Source organism: Halichoerus grypus, chromosome X (genome assembly GCF_964656455.1).
Source record: "Halichoerus grypus chromosome X, mHalGry1.hap1.1, whole genome shotgun sequence".
Classification (NCBI taxonomy): domain Eukaryota; kingdom Metazoa; phylum Chordata; class Mammalia; order Carnivora; family Phocidae; genus Halichoerus; species Halichoerus grypus.
In genome coordinates, this window is record NC_135727.1 from 29,989,576 (window position 1) to 30,006,922 (window position 17,347).

At 48.9% G+C, this 17,347-nt stretch overlaps 1 protein-coding gene across 1 annotated transcript in view; it reads left to right on the forward strand.

Annotated features, from left to right (window-relative positions):
• Window positions 1-17,347, forward strand: part of TMEM255A (transmembrane protein 255A) — a 47,977-nt gene that overhangs the window by 19,561 nt on the left and 11,069 nt on the right. The window contains exons 5-8 of the mRNA XM_036068879.2: window positions 3,765-3,833; window positions 5,053-5,124; window positions 5,531-5,619; window positions 13,537-13,699. Of these exons, the coding sequence (XP_035924772.1) occupies window positions 3,765-3,833; window positions 5,053-5,124; window positions 5,531-5,619; window positions 13,537-13,699 (393 nt within the window). The remainder of the gene's footprint in view (window positions 1-3,764; window positions 3,834-5,052; window positions 5,125-5,530; window positions 5,620-13,536; window positions 13,700-17,347) is intronic.

Here is a 17,347-nt window from a genome sequence, read left to right on the forward strand (position 1 = left end):
TGGATCTGGGGAAGGATGATCTGTGACATTGTTATCTCAATTCCCACCTGCTCTTGGACCCCCCTCTCAGGCGTAAGAGTCAGTCCTTCGTTTGCCAAGATTAGAGGAACTCATGCGGTCAGTGCTGCCCCACCAACAGTCTCTGAACTGGTGTCTCAGGAGATAATTTCTGGGCAGGGGGCAGAGTCAGGGGTGGGAGAGAGAGGCTCTTGGCCCAATTTTCTTTTCAGGGCCAAGAATTTAAAGGTAGGCCCTGATATCAGACCCATCCTTTCGGATTTTAGCTGAGGGCAGCCATCTTCTTCATCTTTTCTTTCTTAAAAAGGCCGATGACACGTTGGGAACTTGTGACATCCACAAGCCTACCACCCTCACGTAGCAAGTCTTAGCATTTCTGCATATTACCCTCTGAGCACACACCTGTTTGTGTAGCTGGTTACAGCCAATCACAGCATGCGTGCTATTTTGTATTCAACAGGAGCCATCTTAATAACAATAATGCCTTGTTTTTGTGGAGCGCATTTAGCTTTTCAATGTGGCTTCCCATCTATTATCTCATTTGGGGCCCACAGCAATCCTGTGAGATATGTAGGGCAGGCATTATTATCCCCATTTGACAAGGAGTATTCACTCTGAGGCAGTCTCCATGGTAACAGAGGCCTAGTGGCCAAGAAGCCTGCAGTAGATTTTGATGGCATCATGAGCTAAAATGGCTTCCTCCTTTTCCCTTCTCCTCCCACGCTTGATGTGTATTTTTTTTAAACAGCTTTATTGAGATATAGTTCACATCCCATATAATTTGCCCATTTAAAGTGTACAGTTCAGCGGGTTTCAGTATCTTCGCTGTTACGGGCAAACCATCACCACATCAGTTTTAGAAGGTTTTCATCATCCCCCCCAAAGAAACCCCGTATTCGGGGCTTTCACTTCCCTATGCCCCATTCCCCTCAGCCCTAGGCAACCACGAGGCTACTGTTCCTTCTCTACAGATTTCTCTATATTAATTAACCTTTCATATTAATGGAATCATATAATATTATGGTCTTTTGCGAACTGACTTCTTTTTATGTAGTATGATATTCTCGGGGCTCATCCATGCTGTAGCTGCATTTCTTTTTATGGCCTGATATTATTCCATCATATGGATATACCACATTTTGTTTATCCATTCACCGGTGGACATTTAGGTCGTTTCCAGCTCGTGGCTTTTACCAATAATGCTGCTATAAACATTCATGTACTGTGTGGCCACATGTTTTCATTTTCCTTGAGTATATACCTAGGAGTGGAATTGCTGGGTCATATCATAACTATGTTTACCCTTTTGAGGACCTACCAGACAGTTTTCCAAAATAGCCACACCATTTTGCATTCCCGCCAGAAGTGTAGGTACGAGAGTTCTAATTCCTGCGCATCCTTGCCAACTCTCGGTATCTGACTTTTAAATTCTAGCCATCCTGGTGGGAATGACGTGGTACCTAGCTGTGGTTTTGATTTGCATTTCCTTTATCCTCCTCCCATGTTTTTTTGATCACTGGCCTCCATCAGAGGCAATGGGGAAAAATCCAGTTATATTTACTGGAAGTTTCCTCTAATGACCACCTACCTATCTCTGACTCCAGGCCCTCGGCACTTCCTACAGTTACTGGCCTACAGTAAAGCATTTGATTCAGGGATTTGGGGTAAGGCTGGATGAAACTTTAAGAAAACCTTTCTGCTTACCCTGTACCTATCCTATGATATCTGCCTAGTCCTCACTGATACCCAGAGAGTTTAGAGGAAGAAGGCTTTATTGATGTATGGTGATATCTATTGGCCAGTTTAATGAAAGGCATTTTTGCGCCCTAGCACCACCTGGGTGGGCTAAAGCCAGTCTTTTCTTTTCCTTTCTGTCTTTCTTTTCTTTTTTTTTTTTATAAATAATGTATTTTTTAAAAGATTTTACTTTTAAGTAATCTCTACTCCCAACGTGGTGCTCGAACTCACAACCCCGAGGTCAAGAGTCGCACGCTCTACCCGCTGAGCCGGCCAAGGCGCCCCTAAGTCCGCCTTTTCTGTTGTTGGAGTCCTTCAGCACCATCTTGCCCTGTCCTTTGACCTGGGGGCGTGTGTGCTTCCTCGCAAGCCCTACCCTTCTTACACACCCCTCTAAAGGTGTCTTGTTCCCTCTCTCGGTTGTCTCTTATTTCCTTCCCTTCCCCTCCCCCTAACACGGCCATTAGCCAGCTGGGAAAGTCACTTTACCTTCTTGGGTCCCAGTTTCCTTCCCTTCAGTAACCTCCCTAAGGGAGCCTGGCACAGAGTAGCCTCTCACCATGAAGCAACTCTCATTTCCAACTCTTCACTCCGCAACTGGTAGCCCTTCAGATTAAAAAGGTTGCCGAGGCCGAGCTGAGTGACTTTTTCCTACCTCCCGACGGGGTCTCAATGCAGATTAGCCACCAAAGGCAGCGCATGGACAACCATCACGTGTGAACGGGTCTGTCTTCATTTAGTTGGTGGCTGAACGCTTTTTGCAGAACCGGGAGGTCAGGAGGGCTGTGACAGCACATCAAGCCTCCCCTTCCCCAAGATAATAAGGGCCTCTGCTCTTCCCCAAACACGGAAGATAAACCCTGCTGAGTACGAACACGAGCACCTTCATTCCTTCCCAGCCTGACTCCAGCCTAAGCCAACATTGAACAGACAGGACGTTTCACAGAAAAGCAGCTGATGGAAAGTCCTAGGTCCTCGATGGAGCTGCAGGCTGGGAGGCTGGAGGCCCTTGGGTGCCAGGAACAGGAGATGGCAAATCATGAGTGGGAAAAGCAGCCACCGGGGTTATTGAAAATGGTGAGAAAAGTGGGGGCAGGAGGGAGGGTGGTTTGGCCAAACCCCACAGGTCATTTTGCGTAAACTGCTTGTCCCATCCTAGCCTGCTTTTGGCCAAAGCCTCCTACCCCTTGGGGGATGTTTAGCATCACCCCAGAAGTGAACAGCATCCCCTGCCTGCAAGTTCCCGGGCAGCGCTGGATCGTGTCTGTCTGTTCTACCCCAACCCCCACACCTGAGAGCTCCCTCACCAGGAAGCTGGCCAAGCCAGGAGGGTAAGTCAACTGTCCTTGAGCCCCATGTTAGTCTTCTGGGCTTTCGCAGTATTTTTGGAGGTCACAGTCTTTATCTAATCTGTGTAGTTGAGTGAAAATGGCTCATAGTTCAGCTGAGTTAAAATCTACAGCAGCCTCCGTAGCTGCTCGTCCCCCTGGCGCTTGCTCCCTGAGCTCTTCCTTCTGGAAACACCGTGGCAGTGACAGCAGCGAGCACGTCAGCCAGCCCGAGTCCTGTCCTCAGGTGACAAGGAGACCTCATCGTCGGAGCAGGGCTCCCTCCTTTCGGGAGCATGATGTTGCAAGAGTTCTGCATCTTGTTCCCTGGGGGCTCTTGGGAAGAAGATGAAGACTAGAAATAAAAGAAAACCAGAGAGGGAATTTCAAGGAACCGATTTCTCAATCAGTTTCCTAATTTGTCATTAACCAAGTGGCCCAGTGGAAAGCACTTATGAGAACATTTGTAACTAATCCTCAGATTCTCGGGCCCATAGATGGGCAGCTTTCAGAAACTAACCCGACCCACTGCCTGCTCGTGTGTGTGTGTGTGTGTGCGTGTGTGTGTGTGTGTGTGTACGAGCATGCGCGCGCATTTTCAAATCTTTTATTACCAATCAGAGCGCTTGCTGCTTTGTTTTCCAAAACCCAAACTCTTTGGTTTGCCGTTTCCCTTTCCAGGATCTGAAACCACTCTATGCTAATCGGTGCCACTACGTCCCCAAGACATCCCAGAAGGAAGCTGAGGAGGTGAGCCGGAATGAAGCTGCATGCCTTACCTTTTGGGAAAGTCTTCTGCTCTGCCTGAAACCCCCTTTCTTTTACTCCTTTTCACGGGCCTAAGGCTTGCCACTAGGTGTCTGTAGTTGATTTGTTCAGTGGGTCAGAGCACAAGTCTAATGAGGCCATGGTCATAGGTTGGAACCTCATAAGACCTAATCAGATTTACTTTGCTCTGTGGCCACGGGCTGCCCCTGTGACCCCAGCAGGCAGCCTCTCAGTGTGTGGCTTCGATCCCAAGAGGGACAGATGAGTACAGAGGCCACAGGGCAGGCCCCTCCCCCGGCTCTGCAGATGATGGTTTCGTTGCTTGGATTCGGTGCCCAGCTGGAAGAAAAACAGAAGCTCCACCAGAGCCCTGGGTCTGGACCAGGGAGGCAGAGCCTGAGTCCCACACGCAAGACAGTTCGGGAAGCGAAATGAGGGTCACTGAGAAGCCTGGGCCACTTTGCCCGGCAACTTCTCTCTCTTGCCCCAGCAATCCTTGCGCTCCATGCGCCTCACGCAGAACTAGAGGCAGTGGGCAGTGAGGTGAAGCTTGGCCCCGGGGTCATTTTCAGAAAGTGACCCACCCACTGCCTGCTCAGCGTGCACACAATAATCACCCCCCAACCCAGAGAGCCCTTGAATGGGAAACTACCATTCGACATAAGATACAATGAATGGTGCCCTTGGAGCTCAGCAAAGCGATGGCCCTGCTCCCAAAGCACCAGGGCAAATACTTCTATTACGGTTCTGCCTTTCACCTGACCCCCCCAACACGCTTCCCCCCGAACGCAAATTTGCCGTTTTTTCTAACTATCCTCGGGTTCAAAGGGAGGAGTAGAAACGTGTGTGTGCCGACAGCTTATCAGAAAGGCAGTGAGCATTTGCATGAAGGACCCGATATAAAAAAAAGTGCCTGTTTACCACGAATATTCTCTATAACACAGTGAAACACATTCACAAGCACTTCATTGCATCCATATGGGGAAGGGAGTCTGGAAAAGTTCTTGAAAGACGGTAAATGGAAAAATCGATGTTTTAAATTGTTTGCAAACTCGAGATGTGCACAAATGTCATTGCTGTTCTCTTGATTTCGTGCTGAGCGCTTTCTTGTGTTAACTTGGTGACTGTGAAAATATTAATAATGACTTCCATAGGTTCACTTGTAACCCTGGTCCCCCTAACCCTATTTTTCCTATATAAGGTCATAAGTTCCTCAACCAAAAATTCTCCTTCCGCGAGGGTTATGAGGAACCTTACCCAGGCAGCTAGAGAGGTACTATTGTACTTCAGAGTGCATGTGATGGCCCTCTTGTCTTCCTCCCCCTCTGCTCCCCTCCCCCCCATCCCCTGGTTCCCCTTCCCCCCCCCCGCCCACCCCGTCCTCATTTCCTACTGTCATTTGTTCTTCCGTCTGTCCTTCCATCCGTCCTTCCTTCCTCTGCATCTCCACCATTCAGGGATGGGGCACTGAGGGCTGTGGTCAGGGGGCTGGGCGGACCCCGGCTCCCCGGTGGCTTGTCTCAGGCACGAGTTCAGCCAGCCCAGGGCCCGCGTGGGGGTGTTCATCTGACAGCCGTCCATACCGTCTCCATCAGTCACTAACTCATATTTCCAGTCCCAGAGGGTCCTGCCCCCCATCCCGTGCCAGCCCATCTCCTCACTGTTGTGTGCGCCCTCAGGTGAACTGCCCTCACCTCAGCCGAGGATTCTGCACGCCTCGCATCCGGGGCAACACCTGCTTCTGCTGCGACCTCTACAACTGTGGCAAGTACGTGCTGAGCGCCCAGGCTCGGGGAATAACGGTCGGACGCCAACGGGGACTAGAAGGGGCGGGGGCGGGAGGACGGAGCGCCAGGGGCACGTGCTACGGATCAGAGAAATGGAAGGCGTCGGTCTGTCAACAGATTTCTGGCCTTCTCTGTGCCAGGCGCCGTGCAGAGTGCTTCGGAATATTTGATCTCATTTAGTCCTCACCTCTGATGGACGTAGGGTGACCATCTCCATTTTACAGATGTTGAGAGTGAGACTCAGAGGAAGCAGACACCTGGCTCAAGGTCACACAGAACTTGAAATGGTAGAGATAGGGTTCAAACCCAGTTCTGTCTTAAGTCCAAGTTCAATAGCACTCAACAAATAGTTATTGAGCACTTTCTCTGGGCCTGGCCCGGTTCTAGACACTGCTGATTCAGCAGCAAGCAGAATAAAAGTCCTTGCCCTGATGAAGCTTATATTTTATTAGGGAAGACAGTCGATAGCACATGAATATATAATATGCCAAGTGTTGATCAGAGGTCTGAGAAAAAAATGAGCCTGGGGTGGTAGATAGATAGTGACAAGGTGAAGAGCACATGTGCTGTGTGAGCCAGAGTAGCCAGGGAAGGTCTCTTTGAGGAGGGGACATTTGTGCAGAGACCTGAATGAAGCCAGAGGGCAACCCAAGTAAATACCTGGGGCAAGAGGGTTTCAAGCAGCAGGAACAGCAAGTGCAAAGTCCCCAAGGCCGGAGCGGGCTTGGTGCTAGTCCTGTCATAACCACTCTGGTTCTCTGCCCTCTAATAGCAAAAACATCACTTATTCTTTCTTTCAAAACATATTTAGGTGGTAGGAATACGGAGTCTGCTGCTGAGGAGCTCACAGACTAGTAGGGAAGACAGACGTGTAGACAACTGATTACAGACAACAGAGTGTGATAAGCAGAGTGGGGATCAGTGGGCATACTGGGGACCCTGGCCACCCAAATGACTGAAGTCAGAGTTGCTGGGGGACAGTGTCAAGGAGGAGGTGATGTGGGAGCTGAAATTTAAAGGGTAAGTAGGGAGTTAGAAAACAAACGAAAAGGGGGTAGAGGTGGGGAGGGTATTCCCAGCAGTTGTGTGGTAGGGGCAGTTTGACAGGGGGTAGGAGGTGAGGACTGAGCTATAGTCAGAGGCCCAGTCATAGAGGGCTCACTGGCCACGGGAATGACTTTGGACTTGACCCTGTAAGCAATCTGGACTCAACCCTAGACCCCATAAACCACTGAATGCTATAGCATGGAAGATGGGGAACAGAGGGCCTGGAAAGGGAGAGAGGAAGAGAGGAGTTGGCAGAGGGGGCCTGGATGGAGCTAAATCCAGAGGAGTCGGATGGATGCAGCCCCCTCCTCACTCCCACTCCCTCCTCTTGGTATTGGGGGGCCTGTCCCTCTGGTCTGAGGATTAAGACCCGACAGCCTGGAGGCAGGGAGGGGACGTGGGGGGGTGCTCACACCAGCCTCATTCCGTTAAAAGGTTGGGCAGGTGGAGGAAGAGAAAACTTAAGGACTCAAATGAGGTTTGGGGATTATCTGGGAGGTTCAATTATTCATGTTGTAATAATAACTAACACTTGTAAGGGACTTCCCTCCTTCGCAGCGGTGATCGAGAGCTGGCTATAATTGTACTTCCTGAGCTCATCTTCCAAAAATGATCAAAGGAATGTAAAATAGGTCCTAGGGGAATTGGGGTTATTTTGCTCTCTTTCCTTTTGCCTCCCCTCCCCTTCCCTGCTGCTGTCCTTCTCTCTCCTTCTCCCCGCCTCACCCACACACTGCTCTTCCCCCCGCTCCTCTGGCCCACTCCCCCTCTTTTCCCACTTCCTAGCCTGGGGTGGGGGGGCGGCGCCGGATCTGGGAGCCGGCCAGTCCCGGAGGGCTGCGAAGTGACTTCTTGCAGACACACCTTTCTCTCTGCAATTAAGTGTGTTGCTGGAAAAGGTTTGAATAAACTAAATCCTACTTTAAATTCCATTTAGCTGAGTCCTTAGGTGAATTTTTTTTTTTTCCGAAAGCGGAGGCTCGAGCCCAATGTATCTTCCTGTCAATCTGAACTTGATAATAACTGACTTTCTTAAAGCAAGTTATGCCAGTATGGTCTTCAAGGCTCTAAAGGCAGGGAACATGACTTCATCTTATCTATAGCCCCAGGCCCTGACACAGGACCGGGCATGAGTAAAGACCTAATGAAACAGGAGTGACATTTGTTGGAAAGTACCGAAAAGAAGAACACCCTTTTCACCAGGAAGATAAAGTATTGGCCTAGGCAACTAAGAGGGGTCACGGGGACATTGTCCCTAAAGATCTTCAAGCCCGTAAATGGTTTTCACCTACCGAGACCAGCCCCGGGCATCAGTCAAGGCCCTGTCTGCAGTGCAAAGTTTCCAAAGGCAAAGCCACTAGGAAAAGACTTCCTGAACTTTCCATCAGGAAACAGTCCCACTGGGGTCATAAACCAAGGCCCACGAGACTTTAAGAGGCAATGATCCTACAATAGAGGGCAAAGTTTTTCCTTGTCCCGAGGCTTTCTCCAGCCAGCGCCAGAGACCTGCACTCCGGGCCTAAACATAGCTAGCAACAAGCACTCTGAGAGACGCGGGGGCTTTAATTTTGCCGAGCGCGTATTTGTTTTCCTCACATGAAACCTATTTTTAATCGATTGGCAGCTCCCCGAGTCCATTTCCTGGAAAGAAGTCCAAGAAAAAAAAAGTGGGAACAAAAACATCAGGCAGTGATTTGTACAGAGCTATGGAAACAGAGTTTCTACTGTCCCCTCAAACCCACAGACCTTCCTTGACATCAAGGCAGTGAGGTTTTAATACCAAACATAGATTATTCCATTTAGCCTTGTGCAGGAAGGTGGCCTTCTCTAGGACACAGCTCCTCAGCAGCTGCCTCTCAGAGCACTTCACTCAGCTTTGGAGAGGTCAAGTCAGATCACTGGTTTCCAGCGTGTCACCTAAAGGAAATGGAAGGATATGGGGTGGTTTGTGAACTGCTTCAGCTGGTAACCAAACGAAAGGAGATAGCTTACTTTCATTCATTCCTCCCTTCAGCAAACTTTTATTGAGCTCCTGAAATATGTGCCAGGGACTGTTCGAGAAGAATAGGTATGGAGAAAGCATAATTTTACCCTGACGGAACTCAGTTTACCAGCGGGGTTGTGGGGAGGGCAGCTTAGACCCATACAAAGATTCCCATGATTCCAGGCCCCTGTGGAAGAGCAGAAGGATGCCCTGCTGCCTTATCCAAGATCTGTTGCCTCCTCCTTCGTTAAGGAGGCAACTGAAACACAGAGAGGTTATCTGTTTCTCCAGGCACACCCAGCAAGTTGGCAGCAAGAGGGTGAAAGCCCATACTGGGTCATCAAGCTCATGATCAATGCCACAGTCTTTGAACTCAGTTACTCAGTCGCCAGGTATTTATTGATGACTTACGATGTTTCTACCACTGTGCTCGGCAGTGAGGAAGACACAACAGATGTGTAAGAGATGACCCTCACCCTCAAGAGGTTACAATTTAGATGGAGACGTTACGTCCACCTTGGCTGTAGCCTCAGCACCCAGCACAGTACTCAGCACTGAGTGGGCCCTCAATAAACATCGGATTGAATGACTAACTGAATTACTGACATTTGCAAAGTGCCAAACTAAGAGGAACAGACTGTCTGAGGCTGTGGGAGTCCAGGGAAAAAGCCAATGAATGGGGCACTGGAGTCCTTGAGGAAGACACTAGAGAGATGGGTATGGAAGCTTCAAGCAGTGGGAGAGGTTCGGACAGGCAGAGAACAGAAGGCAGCACCTTCCATGCAGGGAGAGAAATCTGAGCATAGGTTTGGAATAAGTACCCAGCATGGCCAGCTCCGGGCTCCTGGGGGCTCCAGGCTAGCTGGAGCGCGGACTCCATTTTGGACTCGGATTATGGCAGGCTGAGGAATTTGGACCCCTTTGCCGGAAGGTAATGAATGGGGAGCCATGGAAGGATTTTGATTATATGAATTATTCCATTTTAAAAATGTTTGAGGAAGCTTAATCGGGCAGTGGTAGGGTCTGGTAGGAGGGCCTTGCGGGCCTGGAGACTGAACCAAGTGGAATCATGAATCTCACACAGAAACAAACCGCATTCATTTGCTAAACCCTGAACCAGGGCTAAGTATTAATGTTCTTTTCCTTCATGGTTAAGTAAAAAATATTTCCAAAGCTGCTGAACCTGCTCAAACTGGAACCAAACATATAGTATCTAAAATAATTGAGTATTTTTAAACAAACCACTAACCTATCACGGTGGTGTGGTCTGCGCCTTTCAAGTGTCAACCCTTTTAATAACGGGATTCTAAGGTTCGTTGCCAGAGGCTGGCTCTTAGAAGGGGAAAAAAAATGTAGCTACATGTTTTGCCGGGGGCTCTTATTATGTGCTGCCGTGGTGCTCTGGTGCATTCTCTCATTAAATCCCCCAGGCTTGGAGAAGTTAAGCAAGTTGCTCAGGGTCAGACAGCAAATAAGTGACAGAGCTGGGATCCAAATGCAGTCCGACTCCAGAGTCTTCTGTGCCGTCCTGCCTGTCTGTGTGTACTCGGCCCGCCCTCAGTGTGTTGGGAAGTAGACAGAGATAATTTGGGGGCAGTCAGAAGCTCACTCTTCAGCCTTCCTGCACCCCGACAGCCCCGCACTCATCCTTACCCGCGGGCCTGCCTTTTGGCAGTCCTGTCTGCTCCTCTTCGTAACAGTAAGCTATCTTTCTTTTCACGGAATAGATCTCTTTATTAATAAGTGATACTCTTGAGAGTAATGCCTTAAAATCCCAATAAACACGGGATATGTTCACATTTTATATCAGAAGCAAGAATTTTTCAAAAGGATGATGAAATATGTCTTCTTTCTTGACCCCTCTTTTTTAGTATATGTGCTGCCGAAGCGAGCACATCTTGACCCCTCTTTACTGGATCATTTCTCCATCCAGTGTCTAATATCCTAGGTGCTATGGAGCTAATGTTATGGCCCATGGTTCTCTACTAAGTTCAGTGAAAAAAGAAAAGATAAGTAATATGAAAAGAGGTAGCATGAAATATAAATCTGGTTTGTTTGATTATAATTAATAATGATAGAGTAACAGAATTCGACAGTGATTTATGTCAGTGGTGCTCAGTTTTGATTTCGGGAGGCAGCAAAATGTCATGGTTAAGTATAAACTCAAGGCCAGAGTGTCTGAGTTCAAATCTCACCTCTGCTACTTAATTTCTGTCTCTGCCTTGATTTTCTCATCTGTGTGTAACAGGGATAAAAATAGCCCCTACCATATAGGGTTACTATAGAGATTAAGTAAGTTAGTGTTTGCAAACTGCTTAGAATAGTACCAGATAATAGTAAGGACTATAGCACTTTTTGCTATTATAATTGCATTATTTTTCAGAATTGTAGATTTGATCGACATCTATGATGATAGCTAGATATACATATTCTTATTTGATACTATCAAAAGGAAAATATTCTACCTGCCACAAGTAATAATTACTTTGGAGTTACTATGTTCATGGATGTATGCAGAGAGCCACGGGTCTTTAAGCTTTAGGCAATAAGCTTTCTGTGTATCCCTTCCTGCTTATGGGTGGGCTCCAGCTCTGCCCTTGAACATACTGAAATCCAGCTCAAATTCCGATGAATGAAGACAACTTTAAAATTTCACTATGGAAGCTTACTATTTAAAACAGTGGGTTTCAGGGCACCTGGCGGGCTCTGTCGGGTGGAGCGTGCGACTGTTGGTCTCAGGGTCGAGAGTTGGAGCCCCACTTTGGGGGCAGAGTTTCCTTTAAAAATAAAAAACAAACAAATAAAACAGTGGGTTTCAAACATCAGTGAGCTCGTTAACACAGATCCCTGAGCCTCACCCTAAGAGATTCTGCCAGATTCTGTGGGCCTGGGGCCTGGGAATCTGCATGTTTAAGCATCTCTTTCTCCAAGACATATGCACCCGCAGACACACAAATAACACGCTGACACACACAGGCAGGCACTCATACACACAAACACAGATGGTTCTGATGCAGTCTGTCCCGTAACCACACGGATGGCAAGTCCTCAGAAGAAACACCGAAAACACTTAAAGAATCCTAAGATAAAATAAAATCATCTGTGAAGTTTAAAAGTCTTTTCTTGCATGAACAGTCCCTCCCTGGTTCGCTTTGGAGGCTAAGCTTTAATTTTTTTCCCCCTTTTCACTTCCAGGGTTCTTCTAAGAGGGGAGTCCCACCTAATAACCACCCCGACGCCAGGGGCGTTTTGGTCGTGACTTTCATTTTAAGAACCACAATGTTGGAGATTCATTAGCGATTCCAGCGGCCAAGTTGTAAACTAGTTTGCAACATCAAAGAAGACAGGGACTTTCATTGAATCAGCTCAACAAGTGTTTATGGAGCACCAGCTAGATGTCAGGGACAGCAGTGGACAAAACAAACGGAGTCCCTGCCCTAGAACTTCCGTTCAGGTCGGAGAGACAGACAGTAATGAATGAGTGCTAGAGAGCAATTCAAGGAGGGTAATGTATTAGGCAGCTCAGGCTGCCATAGTAAATACCGTAGACTGGGTGGCTTCAACAAGAGACATTCATTTGCTCAGAGTTCTGGAGGCTGGAAGTCTGAGATCAGGGTGCCCACATGGCGGGGGTCTGGGGAGGGCTCTCTTCCTGGCTTGCAGACACCCACCTTCTCCCTGTGTCCTCACCTGGCCTTTCCTCAGTGTGTGCATGTAGATGGAGAGAGATTTCTCTCTCTCTCTCTCTCTCTTCCTCTTTTTATAAAGCCATCAATCTTATCGGATTAGGGCTCCACCCTTCTGACCTCATTTAACCTCAATTACTTCCTAAAAGCCCTGTCTGTGTCGGAATGCAATCCTATTGGGAGTTAGGGCTTCAACTTGTGAATGTTGGAGGAGGACGCAATTCAGTCCACAGCAAGTAATGTGAGGGACGGTGGCTGGGCGGGGAGGGGATGGGGGTGGCTTTGGACTGAGTGTGGCCAGGGAAGCCCTCTCCAAGGAGGTGAGATTCGGGTTTTGGGCAGCAGCTTGGCTTCAGTTTTTTCCTGGGACGTTGTTGTTGTGTTTGTTGCTGTTTTGTTTTGAAAGAGGAAACAGCGAAATCTTTGAAGCCTGAATTCGGATCCCAGCTTTACCACTTATGACTTGGGCAAGTTCCTAACCTCTCTGTGCTTCAGTTTCTTCATCTGGAAAATGGGAATGGTGATAGTACGTACCTCATAGAATAGTGTAAGGATTTGCGGTGCTGTCTAATAGAACTTTCTGCAATAATGGTAATGCAATATCTGCTCTGTCCAGTGCAGTAGCCCGCCTCTAGTGTGGCTCTTAGAAGTGTGGCTATTGAGCACTTGAAATGTGGCTGGTGAGCCTGAGGAACTGAATTTTTTGTTTTACTTCATTTTAATTAATTTAAATTTAAGCAGTCACGTGACTAGTAGCTACCATATTGGACAGCACAGATTTAACGAATTCACGCGTGTAAAATGCTTAGCACTGTGCCTGGCACGGAGTAAGGGTCAATATATGCTATGTAATACTGAGTACTATTGTATTATTTTTCCCAATCGTAGATTTGATCGGCATCTATGATGATAGATTGATAGGCATACCTATTCTGTTAGTGATGGTGACAGGTGTTTCCCTGGTAGGAGGGAGGTGGTTTTTTTAATTTATTTTTTTGGATAAACAGCAATCACACTTTATCATAGTGCCTCGCTCCCCCAGTGCATTCATGGCTGTGCTGTCCCTCACCCTAGCTCCCCACCTGCTCACCTGTCTTTTCGCTGAGCTGCGTGGTAGCCAAAGCCTCGGGGAAACAGCCTGCTCCCTGGGGACTGACGGGTGTGTGCTTCTCCCTGTCCAGCCGCGTGGAGATCACCGGTGGGTACTATGAATACATCGACGTCAGCAGCTGCCAGGACATCATTCACCTCTACCACCTGCTCTGGTCTGCCACCATCCTCAACATTGTCGGCCTGTTCCTGGGCATCATCACTGCCGCTGTCCTTGGAGGCTTTAAGGACATGGTAAGGAAGGAGGTGCCTTCCCATTCCAGAGGCCCCTGCCGGGGGCCAAGGTGGAGCCTAGGAGGTTGGAGGCGATGGGGACCCATGTTTTGAAGGGAGGAATCAGAAGCCATTGCTTTAAGAATGTAGCTGCCTTCCAACATCTCAAGTTGAAGGAACCAGGCAATGTCATTAGTCTGCAAAAATTTCTTGTTAACATGAGTTGCCCGTGTTCTTGAGGCACATTCTGGGGGCGGGGGTGAGGAGCTGGTGGCCTCAATTCTCCCGTTCATGCTGGTTATGTAAACATAGCCTTTCATGCTCCCCCCCCACCAAACACTCACTTTTAGTAGAAACCTTTCTGGGCAGTGTTTTTTTTTTTTAAACAGATTTGGGAGAGATGGAAGAAAAGAGGTTTTTTAGCTCAGGTAAGAGTAATGCTAGTATCCCCCTCCCCAGGAATTTCATCCTGGAGTTTCTCCAGAAAGACCATGTGGGCTCTTCTCTTTCTCCACTGAAAGGGCCAGCCCTGGGCTAAGCTGTTTGCAGGGTCTTGTCCTCAACCTCAGCCTCCCCGAGTTCCCTATCTTCCCTCTCAACTCCTGGCCATATTTGTGTGTGTGTGTGTGTGTGTGTGTGCGCGTGTACCCAGTAAGTGCCCCATAATAGGGGGCTTCTTCCTTCCTGTGCTTTTAAAGCGTTGCTAAGCATTTCTTTGCTCATTTAACAAACCTTGATCTCTAACTACGGCGATAATAGCTTTAGAGCTATGGTTGTCAACCTGGCTTCCTATTAGAATAGAATCACCTGAGGTGCTTAAAAGAGCCCAGATGCCTGGACCCCTCCTCCAGAGTTTCTAATTTAATTGGTCTAAATTGAAGCACGGGCATCAATATTTTTACAAGTTCCCCAGATGGTTCTGCTCTGCAGCCAGGATTGAGTACCACTGCTTTAGAGGGGTCCCTCATGTGTTCAGGGAATTATTTTGTGCCTAAAAGGGGTTTTCCTTTGACCCCAGAAATGAGGCAGATAGCCCCTCAGCCCGGGGCTGTTTCTGTCCCATTTTGGACTCCCTGAGGAACAGGAACCTGAAAGGCATTTTGTAACTTGACCTTGGACTGTCAAAAGGCTAAGCAATGGAAAGTGAAAGGCGGGGGTAAGACAAGGGAAAAGAAAACACTCCAGAGCACGACCAAGTTGTCAGGAAGTTATTGAGTGTTCCTGCTGGTGACTCCAAGTCAAGAGAATTCCTTCCCCGCTCACGTCCTGTCTGTCCCTCTTTTTTTCTCTCCCTCTCTCACTTACGCATTTCCTTTTTTTTTTTTACACTTTCTATTTATTTATTTATTTTTAGAGCGAGAAAGAGAGTGAGAGCCAGGGGCGGGGAGGAGGGAGAGGGAGAGAATCTCAAGCAGACTCCACGCCCAGCGCAGAGCCTGACACAGGGCTCGATCTCACAACCCTGAGATTACAGCCTGAGCCAAAACCCAGAGTCGGGTGCTCAGCTGACTGAGCCACCCAGGCGCCCCTCATACACACATTTCTCATTCCTGCGCCCCTCCCCACGCCAGGGCAAGCCGGAGCACTGAGGAGTGGGGGACGCATCAGCATAGATGGGACCCTCGGAAGGAGGAGGTCCCGTAGGGCTGGGCCTAAGGGAGCTTTGGGGTGAGAGGGCTTCAGAAAAGCTGTTTCTGGGTTGAACAAAGAATGCCCTGTGTTCTTGGAGACTTTCCCCAGGGGGCGGCTAAAAGCAGAGGCGCCGTGCAGAATGTGAGCCACTCTGGCTGGAGGAGAAGCTCTGGGGTTGGCGAGTTGAGGAGATGGGACAGCAGGATGGGTGTTAAGGGTTCTCTGGAACATTCCTAGTGCTTTCAGACCTGGGCCGCCGAGCTACCCTGAGGCACAAATGCAGTGGGTGGTGGCTACTCGGTAGGCTCCATGCGGTTCCTGCAAGGAGTCAGTTGACCGTCGATGTACAGGTTTATTTCTGGACTCTTCATTTCACTGTGACCTTTGATCTTTAGGGGGAAAGGGGGTTTGTTGAGGGTCTGTCCTGAGAGGTAGCAGTGACGATGGTCCTTTATACGAAGGGCTTTTGCACAATTACTTTCTTCACGCCTCCCCACTATTACTACCTGATGAGGTAATTACTGCCCCCATTTAACAGATGAGGAAACAGGCCAACAGAGGTCAAGTGACTTGCCCAGAACTAAACAGCAGAGCTGGGACTGGAGCCCAGCTTTGTCCAATGCCAGAGCCTTTGCTCTTTCTACTGCACCCCAGCTGCCCGGACCAACGTTTGGATAGCCCTTTCCGGTTCCACAAGTGTTTTAACACACATTACCTCCTTTGTTTAGCGGCTTTAATTTAGAACAGTTAAAGGCGAGTTGTTTCCAGCTGTCCAGAGCTTCCTTAGGAGGAAAGGAGGAGGAGGGCCAGAGAAGTACAAATGCAGGGCCTGGGAACTCAGTCAAGGACCAGTGGGCAAAACGAAAGACCGAGCGCAAAGATCCGATTGGTGAGATGGGAGAGCGAATGGGAATGGAAGATGGGGGGCCCAGGAAGAGCCCTTACTTTGATGGCTTTACTAAAATGAGACGTGGTGTAGGCCATCCTGGAACATCAGCCAGGTGAGCCTAAATACCGTCTTTGGCCTGGGTCCAAACGCGGTTGGCGACTCGTGGTGTGCCTCCCCGCCGAGCAGAAGGCCCAGGGATCTGCAGGGAGGCCCACGGGGGGCTGGCTGGTGAAAGCCGTTCCTAGGGAGTGAGGACAGGAGCCAAGGGCTGGGAGCTGGCAGCTGACAACAGGATCGGCTAGGAGCCGCTGCTTCCAGAATGTGGCCTCCTGAGAGGAACAAGGATGTCCTCATTCCCCGACCAGAGGCGGCATGGGGAAAAGGATCTTTGAGAAATGTTTGATGAAGTGTCTGTTGACCCAAGATAGAAGAAGTTGAGATGGGTCTTTAAAAGGTGACTGTATCTTGCCAGTTTCTCCTCTTCGGTGTCTCTGGTTTGGAGGAAAGCAGGGAGCATAAAAGTGGCACTATTTCCAAAGTCCGCAATCATCGCCTCAGAATAGACTCAGTCTCGTCCAGGCAAGACTGCGTTCACCATTTCCTGGGCCGCCTAGAAATTTCTTGTTTCCCTGGAGCTCAGAATGTGCCTGATCAGTGATGGCGGGGGGCGGGGGGGGGGTCTCACAACTTCAGAGCCCCAGAGTTGTTTTTTTTAAGATTTTATTTATTTATTTATTTGAGGGAGAGAAAGTGAGAGAGAGAGAGAGAGAGCACAAGAGGGGGGAGGGTCAGAGAGAGAAGCAGACTCCCTGCTGAGTGGAGAGCCCGATGCGGGACTCATCCTGTGACCCGGGATCATGACCTGAGCCCAAGGCAGACACTTGACCGAGCCACCCAGGCGTCCCCGGAGCCCCAGGGTTTTAACAGAAATACACACACAAACAGACACAGAGCCCAAATGTGTTGTAAAATCACAGTTAGCAATGTAAGGCCTCACCAGACATTTATTTGGAGCCATCTCTTTGGCCCCTTCCCTGCCCAACCGTTTACCTCCCTTTGCTCCTCCGGCCTCTCTTGCCCTGCCCATTCTGTCTACACCCTCTACCCTGGACTCTCCTCTCTTCCGTGCCTTTTCTGTGCTCATTCCA